The 16224-nt window shown below is 50.3% G+C and overlaps 3 protein-coding genes across 3 annotated transcripts; all 3 read left to right on the top strand.

Annotated features, from left to right (window-relative positions):
* The first annotated feature begins 2586 nt into the window (after positions 1-2586).
* LOC142595737 (uncharacterized) lies at positions 2587-4506 on the top strand. Its single transcript, XM_075724571.1, has 5 exons — positions 2587-2701; positions 2795-3317; positions 3390-3655; positions 3839-4070; positions 4143-4506. The coding sequence occupies exons 1-5, from the start codon at positions 2587-2589 to the stop codon at positions 4504-4506; spliced, it is 1500 nt and encodes a 499-aa protein (XP_075580686.1).
* A 3393-nt stretch (positions 4507-7899) lies between these two features.
* On the top strand, positions 7900-9429 carry LOC142595780 (uncharacterized). Its single transcript, XM_075724632.1, has 5 exons — positions 7900-8182; positions 8267-8398; positions 8480-8578; positions 8660-9188; positions 9264-9429. Exons 1-5 carry the CDS (start codon positions 7900-7902, stop codon positions 9427-9429), a joined length of 1209 nt encoding a protein of 402 aa, XP_075580747.1.
* A 2106-nt stretch (positions 9430-11535) lies between these two features.
* On the top strand, positions 11536-12984 carry LOC104027204 (uncharacterized). Its single transcript, XM_009477876.2, has 2 exons — positions 11536-11700; positions 12274-12984. Exons 1-2 carry the CDS (start codon positions 11536-11538, stop codon positions 12982-12984), a joined length of 876 nt encoding a protein of 291 aa, XP_009476151.2.
* The last annotated feature ends 3240 nt before the right edge of the window (positions 12985-16224 follow it).

Raw genomic sequence — 16224 nt, 5'->3', positions numbered from 1 at the left:
TGTCTGCAGAAGAGACTCCCAGATCAAGAAAGCTCAAGATGCAGACATGCCTTACACTTCTTTCTCTATTAAATTTAAGAATATTTACATCATTCCTTTCTCCTCTTCCTTGGGATTTTTCTGTTCAGCTCTCCAGCTGACCAGAACCTCTGGTGTTGTGTAAATCAGTAAATCCCAGCCAGGGCTGTTTCATATGTCTGTTATCTGCCTCAATTTTCTTGTGCTTGCACAAGACAATAAAACTTGCAGTACTAGAGAGCTTCAGTGTCTGAGTGGTTGGATTTTCCTTTATACCCCAACATTTGCATTATTTCCATTATTACATTTTTATTCTGAGCCAATGCTGTTGTAATAAAGCTCCAGAGCACAAGTGCATTGAAAACCTACCTGTAGCAGAGATGCCAGATTCACTAAATATTCTTAGGTCATCCTTTAATGTCTGTTGCTACTCATGATCCTGACTTTTGCCCATCAGATAAGGTACCACAAAATTAAACATTGCAGTCCCTCTACCCCATCAAAATGTCATGCAATGCCCAAGGAAGTTTTAAATGGGTTAGGAGAGAAAAGATGCAAAAACTCTAGTACAAAGGATTACAAGGTACTATTACAGGCATGAAGCTGAGGCTCTTGCATGTGCATGGTGCAGGAGCTCTTGGTGCTCACAGCTGCACCAAGCAGCTGCAGAAGAAAAATGAGGGGTCTCTCCAACCCTTACTCCAGCTCTGAACCCCCAGTGGAGCCAGCAGCAGGGACAGGACTTCAGAAAGCCCCTTCCAAGGGCTGAGATGCTAAGCCTGGACTAACTAGGGGTGTCCTCATTCCTACAGGAATAAAACACAGCTCTGGGTATGAGTCTTCAGAGGGAGTTTCCCTATGGGAAGTGATTTCTTTGATGTGGTATATTCTGGCAATTAGCAGGGAAAGGAAAATAAACCTTCTCTGTGTGAACTATTCTACATGAGGCAGATGACAGATCCCTGGAAGTGTCCCAGAAGACAGGAGTGACCCACACCTATAATGGGTAAAAAAGCTGCACATTTACGTGTCCCTCTGCCTTCTGTCCTCTCCTCCTTGGGGACCCCAGGGATGCAAGCATTCTCAAAACACGTCCAGACGAGCTCCTCCAGCCAGTCCTGCCACTGGGACAGCTGAGTTGCCTGGGATTTTATTATACAAAGTCATAGGGTGCTAAAATACCAGTGACTGGGAATGCACGAACACTGCTGTTGCCTGCACAGTGCTAACAGGAACCTTGGGGCCCCACGTCAAGGAGGTGAGAGCGTTGCTGTTGAACATCCCTGCACCCAGAAATGGCCCCGGACCAAGAAAGCCAGGAGCCAAGTTTCAGAGGCTCTCAGTGTGACAGCAGGAGCACAGAGCATCCTCAGATCTTGTTGCTTCTTCAGAAATGCCAGAGCGTCTCCCAGACTGGGATGAATTCATCCTTTTGGTTAATGTCCATCAAGATGCTGGTAACACAGGGTGGATGCTGGATCTGGTACCCTCTGCCTACAGCACTTCAACTCCTTTCTAAAGTAGGCATCACCCCTCCTCCCAGAGGCAGTGTAAAGACTGCCTGACCTCTGTACTGTCCATAGTGGTGCACTCAAACAAAAATCATGGTCAACACTTCACTGGTGTAGTGGGGAAGTCCAGGCATGTGAGATTCCTTTGCTGCCCCAGCAACAGCAGTCCTACCCAGCGCAGCCCTCTCCATTCCCCTGGGCATCTCCAGTCTGTAACACACAATAAACATGAGTCTCCACAGCCCCTTCTGCTGTCAGTCACCATCCCAGCAGCATCTTCCAGCTTGAGTGGAGGGTGCCAGCTTGAAAGTCAACTGCAGGAGCTGAGCTCACATGTGGTACCTACAGCCAAACTGCAGGCAGCCTAGGAAGTGATGCACTAGAGAGGCATTGATCTGATTCGGTGAGTCAGGACAAGTGGGTTGAAGGTGGACAGTTTGTTTAGTAAATAAACCTATCACCATTCCTTTGGATGCCTCACCTCCCACTTGAGAAAACTAGAAACAGTATAAAAGTTGCTGGATCACACAGTGCTTCATTCGCTCAGCTTTGCTCTGTGGTACACGTTGTCAGAACCGAGAAGGGTAAGTCCATTTCTGCCAAAGGGATTGATTCTTCTCTTACTTTCATGCTTGCAAAATATAACTGCTTTGGTAAAGTACGTCTGATGGTTGGTGGTTTGAAGGACAGGAAGGTTGCTTTGATGAATTTAAAACTCCTGAGGATGTCATCAGAAGCAGGATCATCCCATGATACTGAAAACCATATGTTTCACTAGTACAGGGATGGAGATGGAACAGCTATGGGATAAGAGCCTTTAAACAAGGGGTTGATTAACTTCAGCAATCTGGTAATCTGATAGCAAAAGGCTCTATGTGTGGCTGGGATCTATGGGGGACAAAGTGCTTAGAAGAAAGAAAGTTCATTGGTTCTGGAGACTGTCAGCCACTGCTGTTGGGCTGTACATGGGTCCTTCTGGCTGGGGAAAATTCTCGTGATGACAGTGGTGGCTCTTGAGTAAAAAGCGTGCTGTTTCTTGCAGGTTCACTGCTCAAAGATGTGCTCCAGACAGTCCTCCGGAGGCTGCCATGAAACGTCCTCGCAGTCCGGCGGATGCCATGGCGGGGGCTCCGGCTGCCACGGGGGCAGCTCCTCCAGCTACCAGGCACAGGGCTCCTACTGCTGCTGTGGCTCAGGCTCGGGCAGCTACGGCGGGGACAGCGGGGGCTCTGCCAAGATCATTGTCAGCTCTGGCGGTGGAGGAGGTGGATCCTGCTGCAGTGGGGGCTCCTCAGGCTACGGCATGGGAGGAGGATCCAGCGGTGGCAGTGGGGGATCTGGCCAGAAGATCATTATTAGCTCAGGCGGTGGAGGAGGTGGCTCATCTGGATGCTGCGGTGGGGGATCCAGTGGTGGGTCTTCAGGAGGCAAGATCATCATTGGAGGTGGAGGTAGCGGGGGATCCTCTGGATGCTGCAGTGGAGGATCGAGCTATGGCATGGGAGGAGGATCCAGTGGTGGGTCTTCAGGATCAAAGAGCATCATTGGAGGTGGAGGTAGTGGAGGATCCTCAGGCTGCTGCAGTGGGGGATCCAGTGGTGGGTCTTCAGGAGGCAAGATCATCATTGGAGGTGGAGGTAGCGGGGGATCCTCTGGATGCTGCAGTGGAGGATCGAGCTATGGCATGGGAGGAGGATCCAGTGGTGGGTCTTCAGGATCAAAGAGCATCATTGGAGGTGGAGGTAGTGGAGGATCCTCAGGCTGCTGCAGTGGGGGATCCAGTGGTGGGTCTTCAGGAGGCAAGATCATTATTGTAAGTGGAGGTAGTGGAGGTAGTGGAGGTTCCTCTGGATGCTGCAGTGGAGGATCGAGCTATGGCATGGGAGGAGGATCCAGTGGTGGGTCTTCAGGATCAAAGAGCATCATTGGAGGTGGAGGTAGTGGGGGATCCTCAGGCTGCTGCAGTGGGGGATCCAGTGGTGGGTCTTCAGGAGGCAAGATCATCATTGGAGGTGGAGGTAGTGGGGGATCCTCTGGATGCTGCAGTGGAGGATCGAGCTATGGCATGGGAGGAGGATCCAGTGGTGGGTCTTCAGGATCAAAGAGCATCATTGGAGGTGGAGGTAGTGGGGGATCCTCAGGCTGCTGCAGTGGGGGATCCAGTGGTGGGTCTTCAGGAGGCAAGATCATCATTGGAGGTGGAGGTAGTGGGGGATCCTCTGGATGCTGCAGTGGAGGATCGAGCTATGGCATGGGAGGAGGATCCAGTGGTGGGTCTTCAGGATCAAAGAGCATCATTGGAGGTGGAGGTAGTGGGGGATCCTCAGGCTGCTGCAGTGGGGGATCCAGTGGTGGGTCTTCAGGAGGCAAGATCATCATTGGAGGTGGAGGTAGCGGGGGATCCTCTGGATGCTGCAGTGGAGGATCGAGTTATGGCATGGGAGGAGGATCCAGTGGTGGGTCTTCAGGATCAAAGAGCATCATTGGAGGTGGAGGTAGTGGAGGATCCTCAGGCTGCTGCAGTGGGGGATCTAGTGGTGGGTCTTCAGGAGGCAAGATCATCATTGTAAGTGGAGGTAGTGGAGGTAGTGGAGGTTCCTCTGGATGCTGCAGTGGAGGATCGAGCTATGGCATGGGAGGAGGATCCAGTGGTGGGTCTTCAGGATCAAAGAGCTTCATTGGAGGTGGAGGTAGTGGGGGATCCTCAGGCTGCTGCAGTGGGGGATCCAGTGGTGGGTCTTCAGGAGGCAAGATCATCATTGGAGGTGGAGGTAGCGGGGGATCCTCTGGATGCTGCAGTGGGGGATCCAGTGGTGGCAGTGGTGGTTCCTCAGGCCCTGTAATCATCATCGGCTCTGGAGGGGGCAGCGGAGGGTCTTGCCATTCCACGCAGCAGAAATGCCCTATTGTCATTCCCAATATCGAGTCCCATCAGACCAAGCAAGCCTGCCACTGGCCCCCCAGCCAGCAGAAGTAACAGCCACAAGCAGCCCTGGCACTCAGCAACAAGAGCCCTGCCTCTGTCTTCTAAGTTTGCCTGTTTCCTCCCAGCATTACCTTCTCTTCCCCTGATGCTGCATCCCCATGCTTTGAACTCCCGGTTGGCTCTTCTCACCCGTCAATATGAAGGGAAATAAAGATTGCTGTGTACAGAAAGAACTGGTTTTGCAAGGTTTCTTTTATCCTTTGTCAGTCCCCTGTTTACGTTCCAAAAGTGGATAATACATCAAATACATTCATCTGTGAAATATTCTTCAGCCTGCAGTGCTGCAGCAGATGTTATTAACAGACTTTGCTTGAAAGAAACCTTGTTGCTTAAGCAGATGATGATTGTCCCTCTTGCAGATAACGTCCACTAAGGGTGCCACCTTAACCTGGGAAATAGTTCCACCTCAGTTTCCCCATCCCAGAGAAGGAAGCAGACCACAAGCTCTGGGTTTCACTGCAGGGATTTCCAGCGCAGACAGCAGCATCCTTTGGAAATACAGATGCGTTTTTATGCACTCTATTTCTCTAGATTTATCTCTTGAAAACCATTAATTATGGCAGGAAGCATTCAGTATCATTTGTGCTGAAGTCCGCAGCAAGTCATCTTTGGGACACATATGATTACAGTCTTACGTTCAGTAAACTTTAAGCTAAGAGGGTTTTTTTGTCCATCTCACACACACAGCTGGTAGGCAGGAAACAAAATTAGGAATAAAATGGATCATCAGCCATGCAAATGCTTGAGGGGTCATGACTGACCAGCTTCTGCCTTTTGCAGAAAAATTGGAGAGGAGTTCTTACACCAGCAGTATCTTCATCGTGTCCCATGCTATCAACATTAACGTTGCTGTGCATGAAGGAAGCTGCTGGGAAAAAGGATTGTAGGATCTGGCCAAGGTTTTTCTCTCTCTCATAACAATGCACACCAAGGCACCATCCACTGAGGTATTTGCAATGATAAGACTGAAAGATAACGTGACCTGCCAGCCCATCCTGAGGGTGACTGGACTGCAGGGCAGAAAGGGCCCAGACAGAACATCAGAAAACAGGCAATGTGGTGCAAATTTGGGGCAGCCTCCACCATGAAACCTTTTGCATCCTCCCTTGCCTTTACCCAACATAGGTATTAAAGCTGTTCTTTAAACTGGGTGGCAAAGCCAACCCCTCCAGCAGCTGTGGTTCCAGCTATGCTCTTCCTCCACGTGTGGCAAGTACCACACATGTGCATGTGCCACAGGTTCAGTGTTTCCAGTCCCTGCAGAGTCCAGCCTTGGGGTCTCCGTACACCAGTGCTTGCAGGAGCACTTCTCACCACCCCTGCTGAAAGCCTCCGCAGCCTTCCCTCGCACCCTGGGTCCTGATGAGCTGCAAATTCTAGGTGCCCCTTTGTGCAAATCCTTACAGGTTAAAGGCACAGAAGGGATCAAGGTGTTGCACAGGTAAGAGACAGAATTGCAGTGAGACCTTAGATCTCCCTTTGGTGATGAGAGTGGGGCTTAGGCTGCTGCAGACAGTCCAAAGCAAAATGAAGGAAGACCCCTGCACCCACGTTCCTGGTGTTGATGGTCCTGTCCCCATACTAACAGAGTTGCGTGCATGCTCAAAATTATGTTCACCATGACAGGGCTGGGCAGCCTGCTGCTGCTGTCATGCATCCTCTCGGCTAAAACCCCCCAATTATGCTTTCCTCTACTCAATCTCCCGTGAGGGTGGATGCTGTTGTCAGCCTACAAGCATGCATGACACAGTGACAGGATGAAGCTGCTGCAAAACACAACAGCCAGCACTGCGATAACTGTGCTGACAAACTGTCATTCTCCAGCAAGCAAAATACCCGGATGCCTCCCCAGCCTCAGGTATGGGTGGGCTGGCCAGTGAAGCAGGACCCTCATAAAATGGGTCCTGCTGAGACAGAAGAAATGTTTTATGTCCTAGAGTTCAAGGGTAGGCTCTTGAAGGGCTTCAAATGCATCTTTGCAAACAGAAAGATTTCAAGACTTTCGCCACTCCAGCCTGGTGATCGGGACCCCTGGGAGCTGGAGCTAAGCACAGGCTCCTCTGCTCAATCCAACAGCAGCATCCACCCTGGGGTCCCAAAAGGGTGAGGGGAAATGGCCCCCACATCTCTGCCATCCTCACAGGGCCCTCTGAAATGGATCTGGGCTGAGGTGCTCCAAAGCAGTGCACTGCCCCATCAGAGGGGCTACCTCTGGCCTGTTGAGCACATGGTTGCCTTTCCCAGCAGGCTGGATGTACTCCTGCTCCCCATCCAGCCCCCCGTCTCACCAGTCCTTGAGGAAACTCTCTTTCACCAAAATTCCCTGGGACTCTGCCCCAGCACATCCTTTACCCTTGTCCTTCCATCACGCTCTAGTCCTAACTTGCTCCATCCTCCATCCCTCAGCATCTGCTCTGTCTCCACTCTCTGCTGAGTACCTGAGAAGCTGCAGCCTAGCAGAAATGCATTGGGGAGCCCCCAAGGCAGACCCCCAGAAGCTGTTTGCCCCCACTGTTGCAGAGCAAGACTCCCGGAAATGAATCATTAAGTAGAATCAGCAACTGCAGTGCAGAAGGTAATTGATACATCTCCTTCGTATCACCTATCTGCTACAAGTGAGTCAAAGAAGGAGGTAGCTAAAGCCCGGCTCGGTAAATAAATCTATCAGCATTCCTTAGGGTGTCTCACTTCCCTTAGGAGCACGAAGCATACAATATAAAAGCTCACCTATCCCAAGGCTCCTCATTCACCTGCCACCAAGCCTTGCACGCATTTCCAGTTGCACTGAAGGTAAGCCCGTTGATATGGAAACTTTTTGAACCCTTATGCAGAGATGTCACTCCACCAGTCAGTGTTTGAGCATGCTTTGCAGGAGGGAAACATGTCGGCTTGACGTCGGATGGGGTTCTCTGAAAACCAATTTGGTGTGCCAACAGGACTGCCTTCCTTACAGGAGGGAGTTGTAGCTGATATTCTAAGGACACACAAATATGGCTGAATTTTCAGCTGCTGTGAGTTTCAGCAGTCTGTAAATACAGAAGGATCTACCATGGAACTGAAGTTTTTAGACTGCTAGCTCTGAGCATGTCAGACCACACATGCAAATCTCTGGAAGTACTCTCAATGTTCCTGCATGCAGAGTTTTCCTGTGACTGTTATGACCTGCTGACCAGCCCCTGAGGGCTTTTCATTGTAGGTCTTTCCTGCTGTCTACCAAGGGTGAGAGAGTTTATGAAGCTGCCATTCTTGTAGGACTGCAGAAGATGGGGCAAATGGGGCATTTAATGGCTACTGATCCAATTTTGGTTTGCTGTAAAGGTTCAGCAGCATCTCCAAGAAGCTCCTTTCTAACTGCACTGTTTCTTGCAGGTTCACTGCTCAAAGATGTGCTCCAGACAGTCCTCCGGAGGCTGCCATGAAACGTCCTCGCAGTCCGGCGGATGCCATGGCGGGGGCTCCGGCTGCCACGGGGGCAGCTCCTCCAGCTACCAGGCACAGGGCTCCTACTGCTGCTGTGGCTCAGGCTCGGGCAGCTACGGCGGGGACAGCGGGGGCTCTGCCAAGATCATTGTCAGCTCTGGCGGTGGAGGAGGTGGATCCTGCTGCAGTGGGGGCTCCTCAGGCTACGGCATGGGAGGAGGATCCAGCGGTGGCAGTGGGGGATCTGGCCAGAAGATCATTATTAGCTCAGGCGGTGGAGGAGGTGGCTCATCTGGATGCTGCGGTGGGGGATCCAGTGGTGGGTCTTCAGGAGGCAAGATCATCATTGGAGGTGGAGGTAGCGGGGGATCCTCTGGTTGCTGCAGTGGAGGATCGAGCTATGGCATGGGAGGAGGATCCAGTGGTGGGTCTTCAGGATCAAAGAGCATCATTGGAGGTGGAGGTAGTGGAGGATCCTCAGGCTGCTGCAGTGGGGGATCTAGTGGTGGGTCTTCAGGAGGCAAGATCATCATTGTAAGTGGAGGTAGCGGGGGATCCTCTGGATGCTGCAGTGGAGGATCGAGTTATGGCATGGGAGGAGGATCCAGTGGTGGGTCTTCAGGATCAAAGAGCATCATTGGAGGTGGAGGTAGTGGAGGATCCTCAGGCTGCTGCAGTGGGGGATCTAGTGGTGGGTCTTCAGGAGGCAAGATCATCATTGGAGGTGGAGGTAGTGGAGGTTCCTCTGGATGCTGCAGTGGAGGATCGAGTTATGGCATGGGAGGAGGATCCAGTGGTGGGTCTTCAGGATCAAAGAGCATCATTGGAGGTGGAGGTAGTGGAGGATCCTCAGGCTGCTGCAGTGGGGGATCTAGTGGTGGGTCTTCAGGAGGCAAGATCATCATTGTAAGTGGAGGTAGCGGGGGATCCTCTGGATGCTGCAGTGGAGGATCGAGCTATGGCATGGGAGGAGGATCCAGTGGTGGGTCTTCAGGATCAAAGAGCATCATTGGAGGTGGAGGTAGTGGAGGATCCTCAGGCTGCTGCAGTGGGGGATCTAGTGGTGGGTCTTCAGGAGGCAAGATCATCATTGGAGGTGGAGGTAGTGGAGGTTCCTCTGGATGCTGCAGTGGAGGATCGAGTTATGGCATGGGAGGAGGATCCAGTGGTGGGTCTTCAGGATCAAAGAGCATCATTGGAGGTGGAGGTAGTGGGGGATCCTCAGGCTGCTGCAGTGGGGGATCCAGTGGTGGGTCTTCAGGAGGCAAGATCATCATTGGAGGTGGAGGTAGCGGGGGATCCTCTGGATGCTGCAGTGGGGGATCCAGTGGTGGCAGTGGTGGTTCCTCAGGCCCTGTAATCATCATCGGCTCTGGAGGGGGCAGCGGAGGGTCTTGCCATTCCACGCAGCAGAAATGCCCTATTGTCATTCCCAATATCGAGTCCCATCAGACCAAGCAAGCCTGCCACTGGCCCCCCAGCCAGCAGAAGTAACAGCCACAAGCGGCCCTGGCACTCAGCAACAGCCCTGCCTCTGCACCGTCACCTTTTTCGCTCCAGACCTGGCTCTGTTTGCCTGTTTCTTCCCAGAGTGTCCTCTTCTCTTCCCCTGATGCTGCATCCCTGTGCTGAGAACTCCAGGGTTAACTACCTTGTGCCCTGCTGCTGGTGTTGGGATGCCTTTGATAAGGCTCTGCTGCTTTTCCAAAGAGCACTTTTTATTTCTAATAAATGTAATAATATCTCAAAGCTGCATTTTTGGGGAGTTTTTTTTTTCTTGTATTCTCAATGAGCATCTTATGGTCTTGGAAGCTAGAAGTTTATTTGATGAGACATTTCACTCCTCTCTGTAAAGATGATGGGTTCAATAATGCATCGCTGTAGATGCAGCTCTAAAGCCACGCAGTTTATAGCCCAGGAGAGTATACACCTCCATTTTTCCCCTGGGCACCATGCTAGAGTGACAGCCCAATGCAAAACATCAAGCACCCACAGCACCCAACATCCCTTTGGCACTTGTGCATGGTGCAGCCACCCCAGTTCATGGTTCTAAGTCCTCTGGGGCACCAGCACCCAGTGACCATGTCTGTGGAACAATGAAGCACTGCTGGCAGACATGACCAAGCCCAGCAGGCTCAGTGCTGAAGAGCCGGGATTGGGGCTGACCCTCAAATAGCCTGGGGTGGCCAATAACACCATGCCAACATCCACATCCCTGCCATCCTTCCACTTCTCTCCCAGCTTTGCAAGCCTCACAGCAGCTCTACCCAGAACGTAAATCTCACACACTGGGTCAGCCAAATCAGCCCTGGGCCAGGCAGAAGGAAATAAAACTATCAGCAAGTCCCTCAGGCAGCTCAACGCACTCCAAGTCATGCCTCCAGGCCTTAATGACTTCTTGCCCAGCCTTTTGAAATCTGCTTTGAAATGCCGAGGGCAGCACCACCACCCCTGTGCACTGCTTTCTTCCCAGCAGACGTGGCCTTTTGCCAAAGCTGGGACTCATTGTCCCCACGGCAAAATTGCTCAGAGCTGAACAGACCTAGTCCAGCCTGCAAGAGCCGTGCTGTGGGGCTGAGCTGGAGCACCACAGGCTGCAGCACGGACATCATGATGGGCAGCACTACCAGCACAGCCACAGCACATATCCCCTGCAGGCCTCCGGATCAGTCTCCCTGGAGTCCCTGGTGCCTGGTGCTCTTTCCAAGCCAGAGGAAGGACACAGCACATGAAAATGCAGAAGGAGGCATAATCCTTCATTAGAGGAATAATCCAGGCACAGTGGGTTTAAGTCTTAGGACATTCACACCTCTGCAATTCTTTGCAGGACCCTTAAACTTTCTCAGAGCATCTCTAGGACCCTTGCAAAATACCCAATCCAGGTGCTTCACTTTTGATGAGCTTTTGTTTCAGATGCAAATGTCTTCCTCAGCCACTGGAGCCACCAGCAAGATGCTGGAGGGATCAATGTGCTGTGTGCTCACCAGATGCTTTCTGAGTGTTTGCCTTCCCCTCTCCTGGGTACCCACTGATCTTACCAACCCTTCCAGTGATGTCCCAAGCCACGAGTGCTGCCACACCGCTGAACCGCAGCCTCCCTGTCCCTTCCCTGAGCAGGACCTGGTCACCACCACCCTCTGCCCCACACTCACTAATCCTCTTGCTCAGCATTTCCCTACACCCACGTTCCCACCCACCTCCCCCGGTCTTCCGCAGCATTGCCACCTCACTGGGGGCCGAAGCGGTCCTCTGTAGCTCAGGGCAGGAGCACAGGAATAGGATCATTAAGCAGAAGTAGCAATTACTACCACATGCAATGCAACAAACAGCTTGAAGGAAAGATATCAATCAGTTGGCATGAGTCAAAGCAAACACCGAAATCAGAGTTTGATTGGTAAATAAATCCTTGCCATTCCTTAGGGTGTCTCACTTCCCATATATGCTAAATGCTGTATAAAAGTTCCTGTCTGTTAAAGCTCCTCATTCAGTCAACTTTTGTCTTCTAAATGTGTTTCCAATGGATGAGGAGGGTAAGTCTGCTCTTTTCTGACACTTTATTATTTCATATTCATGGGACATAGCTTCATTTGAGATCTTGACATGTCCTTGCAGCAGTACCGATGCTACCTGAGCATCCACAGCGAAGTTCTCGGGATCTGTATGGTTTCTTGCTACGGTGTGGATCAGATCACTAGGAAGCAAGGTGAATCAGTTCACCAGACCTGGAGCCATAGGGCTGAGCCGGCTAAAACCCCAGATGAGTCTGTAGTGGGACCACCACATGAAGGCTGCATAGTCTTTGCTGTTTTGAACGTCTTTGCAATGTGCGGGACACATTTTTAATCTTATTTAATAACAAGTCTATGAGGTACTTCATAATGGTTACATACCTGAATGGCTGTGCCGATTACCTTATGTAAAAGACCTTTGGGGATGCTATGCAATGATGGCAATAACACAGCCAGCAATGTCATCTTGCATGGAAATTTTGATCCACTGCTCTTGCAGCAGTTTAAAAACAGAAACAAAGATAAGCCTTGCTATTTTTACAGCTCTGTGGTTACGGTCATGAAGATGAGTGGGGAAAACCATGGCAGTTATTAGATGTTAAAAGAATAGGTTTCAGATTTTGATTCTCTGGAAATACTCTGGAGATAAGAAAGAGAAAAGCTATCCCAGTAAGAGTCAAAATACTCTTGCATTTGAAGAACAGCTAGGCAGTGCCCTGTTTTGAAGCCTGGCATTGCCTCTCTGACCACACCACCCACAGCCTCCCCACCTGCCATGGTGCAAAAATGAAGCAAAACAGTGCAGGTTTTAGTTTTTTCCCTCTTTCAGATTTTTCACGCTCTCCGAAGGAGACATGCCTGCCGGAACAGGGGCTACAGCAATGACATCTCCTCGGACCACAGAGGATGCTATAACAGAGGCGAGGGCTTGCCCAACATCCAGGGACACGGCTCCTTCTTCTGTGGTGGAGAAGGCTCAGTCATCTACAGCCGGGGAGCTTCATCCTGCCAGCCCATGCCAACATCGTCCACCTATGACATTGCAGGGTCGTACAGATGTGGTGGGGAGGGATCTGTTGTAATAAGCAGCGGTGACAGCGAGGGCACGTCTGGCTGGGGCATTGCAGGGGGCACAGTCCCAGTCTACGGCAGTGAGGGGGCAATGGGGCGCGGCAGTGAGGGGGCAATAGGGCGCGGCGGTGAGGACTCAGGCTGGAACATCACTGGCAGCTCGGGGGGTGGTGGAGGATCCAGCTGCCACAGTGGGAGATTGGGCATTGCTGCTGGAGGAGGCTCTGGATACGGGTACGATGCATCACCAAGAGAAAAGATCTTAACAACAAGTGGGGGCAGTGGTGGATCAGGGTACTATAGCGGAGCATCAGGACATGGAATCTGGGAACACTCAGGCCCAGAGTTCAGCTCTGGAGGCGGTGGGTCCTCCCAGGCCATGCAGCAGAAATGCCCCGTGGTCGTTCCCAACATTGAGCCCAACCAGAGCAAGCAGAGCAGCCAGTGGCCCCCCAGCCAGAAGAAATGACCAACCCAGCAGCCACCCGTGCTCAAGCAAAAGTGCCCTGGATGTGCCACAGTGCAGTTTTTCCCCAACTGTGTCATTACAGTCAGGGAGTTCTGCATTCCTTGCATTGGGTTGTGCTAGCAACATCGCTGCAAGCACTGCTGGGAAAAGTGATTTGCGCTTTGGTGATGGGAAAAGTTTCTTCTCTCCATCTCCTTTTGCTCATGAGTTGGAAAATAAAACTTCATAGTCTGTGGGAAATTACAGTATCTGAATGATTTACTTAATTTCTGGCTCCTTCACTCAAAATACAGATACTCAAGGAGTCTACTTCACAACACAAGATTTATCTTCCAACATTTTTGATACATACTTTACAACCATAATCAAATGTGGTATTTATCTTAATAGAATTAAACTACAACATTTTCAACAGCAAGAGAAGGTTCTTAATTTTGCTCTTGCTGAAGTCAGACCTTCCCCCATGCTGTTTCCATCAAATGGAAATGCTGTGCCCTGCCAAGACCTTCTGCATGGGTACGCGGGCCAGACTCTGCGAGCTACGTTAAGGAGATATGCAAAAACTCCCAGGTGATTTCCGACTGATTATTATTTACAGCATGACCTTGGGAGTGCAAGGCTGTTTATGTGGAAACAATTACACGCCAGGCTCCTGTCCCAGAGATTGCAGGTGATGTTGTAAGCCGGAGCACGTAAACCTTATGCTTGCACCAGTGGCATGAGGCAACTCAAACAAGCTCGTTTGCTTCTTTGCAGTAACCTGCTTCATGACATTTTTTGATAGGATCAGGCCCTAAATTAGGCATGGGGGGAAGATGGTTCCTCTGTGCTGTGCTGATGGGACAACGCGGGGGAGGCTCGAACATCCCGTGCCAGTTGTTACGTGGTATTTGCCCAATATTTAGTGTTTTGGGACTGTTCTCTGGGAGGTTTTGATTCCTCCAAATATTCATAATGAAGGAAAAAACCACCCATGGATCTGTGCCCAGATCTCCTTTTTTGGAGACAAAAGAGCATAAAATTACACTGCAAAATATTTTTTACCATTACTACTTCCATCCACTTGTGGGGATTTTGACCCTTTCAGCTCAATAAATATCCAGAAAACTTTGCCCTGATGTTTGTAAAACACCACAGCTTACAAAAAACAAAATCGGCTGAGCTCTAGCCCCATGTTTGATGCCACAATGGGTATCTTTCACACTGTAAAATGTTGTAAGGCTGTGGTGCAGGGAACATTACATAAGGTTTTGTCACCAGCCATATTAAATTCCATTCTGAAGTTAGACAGTGTTATCATTTATTTGCATCTACTTATATTTCTAAAATCTACCACTTCATTATTGATTTCTGTTATTTTCCCTACTTCATCTGATAGCATCAAAGGTAGCAAAAGAACTCGGAAAGCCTAAACAAATTCCAAGAGACTTCCAGAAAACCAATTAGTCTGGACTATTCAAAAACTTCTTGCCTATTCAACTAACTGACCAAAAACCATCCCAAAATTTCAGTCTCCCCACAGAAAAAAGAAAATAGAAAACACTTTAAAAGTACATTTCTCATTCGCTGTCCCACCTGGCTGGTTCTTTGAAGCTTGTATCAAAAAGCACTCCACAAGCTTAGATGTTAACCGAGCTAGATGATATAATAGTATAATAGACCCCGGGGAGAAGGAGGATGCTCTTGCATCCAGAGCTTGAACAGGAGGAGCCGGGGCTGCATCCCACTGCCTTTCTCTGCACACTGGAGCGGCTGCAGCTCACCTCCAGCGTGAAGCTGGGAGCAGGTGGAGGCTGGATTTTACACACGGGCACATACATGCACACTTGCACATGCAGATTTCATTGTGCAACAGGGGAGGAAAGAGTCATCCTTCATGGCTGACAACTGTGATAATGCAGCAATCTCATCCATGAGCGTGTTGGTGCTTGCAAAAACTGCGGCCCCTCTGCTTTGGCTGTTTGTAAACAGGCAGGCTGAATGGTAAACACAAATCTGGCTTCTTGATGAAAGTCAATAACTGGCGCCTCTGGATAGAAACTAAAGAAATTGTTTTAGAGATAGCACATGGGAGCCACCCCTCTGCTTCAGATGTTCAGTCGATCTCTGCCCAACAAAACCTTGTGACTCCCATGTTTGCAGAGGGAGTTAAGATGCAAAATGAGCAAAAACACAGAGTGAGCCCTGCTGAAATTGCATGGTCAAGCTGCTAATGGGAGGGAAAAGGGGAAACGGGCTGTTGCAAAGCCACGGTTGCACAGCTGATTGCACCAGGGCCAGGAGAGCACCTCAGGCTTGCAGCAGTCCGCTGCTTTGCACCCAGACTGCACCCATCCCGCTCCAGGGAAGAGCTGGGTGAGCTGGAGATGCGTGATGAGCTTGGGTACATGGTCTCTGAGCTAGCACTTTACTCACTGCTTACTCATGAATGCAAGGTTTGCCCAAGCAGTTTCTGTAGGCGCACGTTTCCCATCATGGACAACGGCTGCTTCAGAGGCAGGCAAATAAATAAAAATTAAAATATTAGAAAAACAGAAATTTTAAAAGAGCAATTCTCTTCAGGGCTTTTCGGTATTGGCCAGGAAAAATGTCAGCAATGAAAATTAGTGGTAACTATGTCAATATCAGTGAAATGGCTATAAAATCAGATGTGAAGTGGATGGACACAGGTAGAGAAACTGCACTACATTTTTGGGGTATTCGCAGGTGTCAGCCAAGACTTCCGAAAGTGGCCTGTACCGCTACCTGGCTTTGACAGGTCACTTTCCAGTCATAGCTCTTGGAGCCTGCCACAGTGGCCACAGGCTTCATTATCCTGGTTTTATTGCCCTGGGAAATGACACAGTCAGAGAGAGGAGATCAAGAGGGGACCCTCAGCTGCTGAGCTTCTGGCACCTGCAGATGTCTTACAGAACAAAGACAACTTTAAGGATGCTTTCAGAGGATATGTGACGAGGACTTTCTAAAAACTTGCCATTTTTTCTGGTGCTGACCTGAAAGTGGTGGCTCTTGTCCACTGCACAAGACCCCGGTCCTGCCAAGAGCAGTTAGAGGTGACGGGGCATCGTGACCTTTCCTCCCTGCCAGACTTTGGGCAAGAGGTTTCAGGAGGATAGAAATCCAAAAAAGCACTACCTTTGCCATCTATTTTGCAATATAGAACTCATCCTGGCATGACGGTGAGACAGTCAAGCCACCCACACGGTTTTCACTCTTCGTGCATTACAACCTGCGTGGGGC

This window comes from Pelecanus crispus, chromosome 22 (assembly GCF_030463565.1).
Source record: "Pelecanus crispus isolate bPelCri1 chromosome 22, bPelCri1.pri, whole genome shotgun sequence".
NCBI lineage: Eukaryota > Metazoa > Chordata > Aves > Pelecaniformes > Pelecanidae > Pelecanus > Pelecanus crispus.
This window is presented reverse-complemented; position numbering and strand designations above follow the sequence as displayed.

Excerpts from the sequence above, each read along its gene's own strand:
- LOC142595737 (XM_075724571.1), top strand. The coding sequence starts at position 2,587 with ATGTGCTCCAGACAGTCCTCCGGAGGCTGCCATGAAACGTCCTCGCAG. Across the intron at positions 2,702-2,794 it reads CTCCAGCTACCAGGCACAGG|GTGGATCCTGCTGCAGTGGG; the intron begins GCTCCTACTGCT and ends GCGGTGGAGGAG. Across the intron at positions 4,071-4,142 it reads AGTGGGGGATCTAGTGGTGG|TGGAGGATCGAGCTATGGCA; the intron begins GTCTTCAGGAGG and ends TGGATGCTGCAG.
- LOC104027204 (XM_009477876.2), top strand. The coding sequence starts at position 11,536 with ATGTCCTTGCAGCAGTACCGATGCTACCTGAGCATCCACAGCGAAGTT. Across the intron at positions 11,701-12,273 it reads CTAAAACCCCAGATGAGTCT|ATTTTTCACGCTCTCCGAAG; the intron begins GTAGTGGGACCA and ends TCCCTCTTTCAG.
- LOC142595780 (XM_075724632.1), top strand. The coding sequence starts at position 7,900 with ATGTGCTCCAGACAGTCCTCCGGAGGCTGCCATGAAACGTCCTCGCAG. Across the intron at positions 8,399-8,479 it reads GAGCATCATTGGAGGTGGAG|GTAGCGGGGGATCCTCTGGA; the intron begins GTAGTGGAGGAT and ends TTGTAAGTGGAG. Across the intron at positions 9,189-9,263 it reads AGTGGGGGATCCAGTGGTGG|TGGTGGCAGTGGTGGTTCCT; the intron begins GTCTTCAGGAGG and ends TGGGGGATCCAG.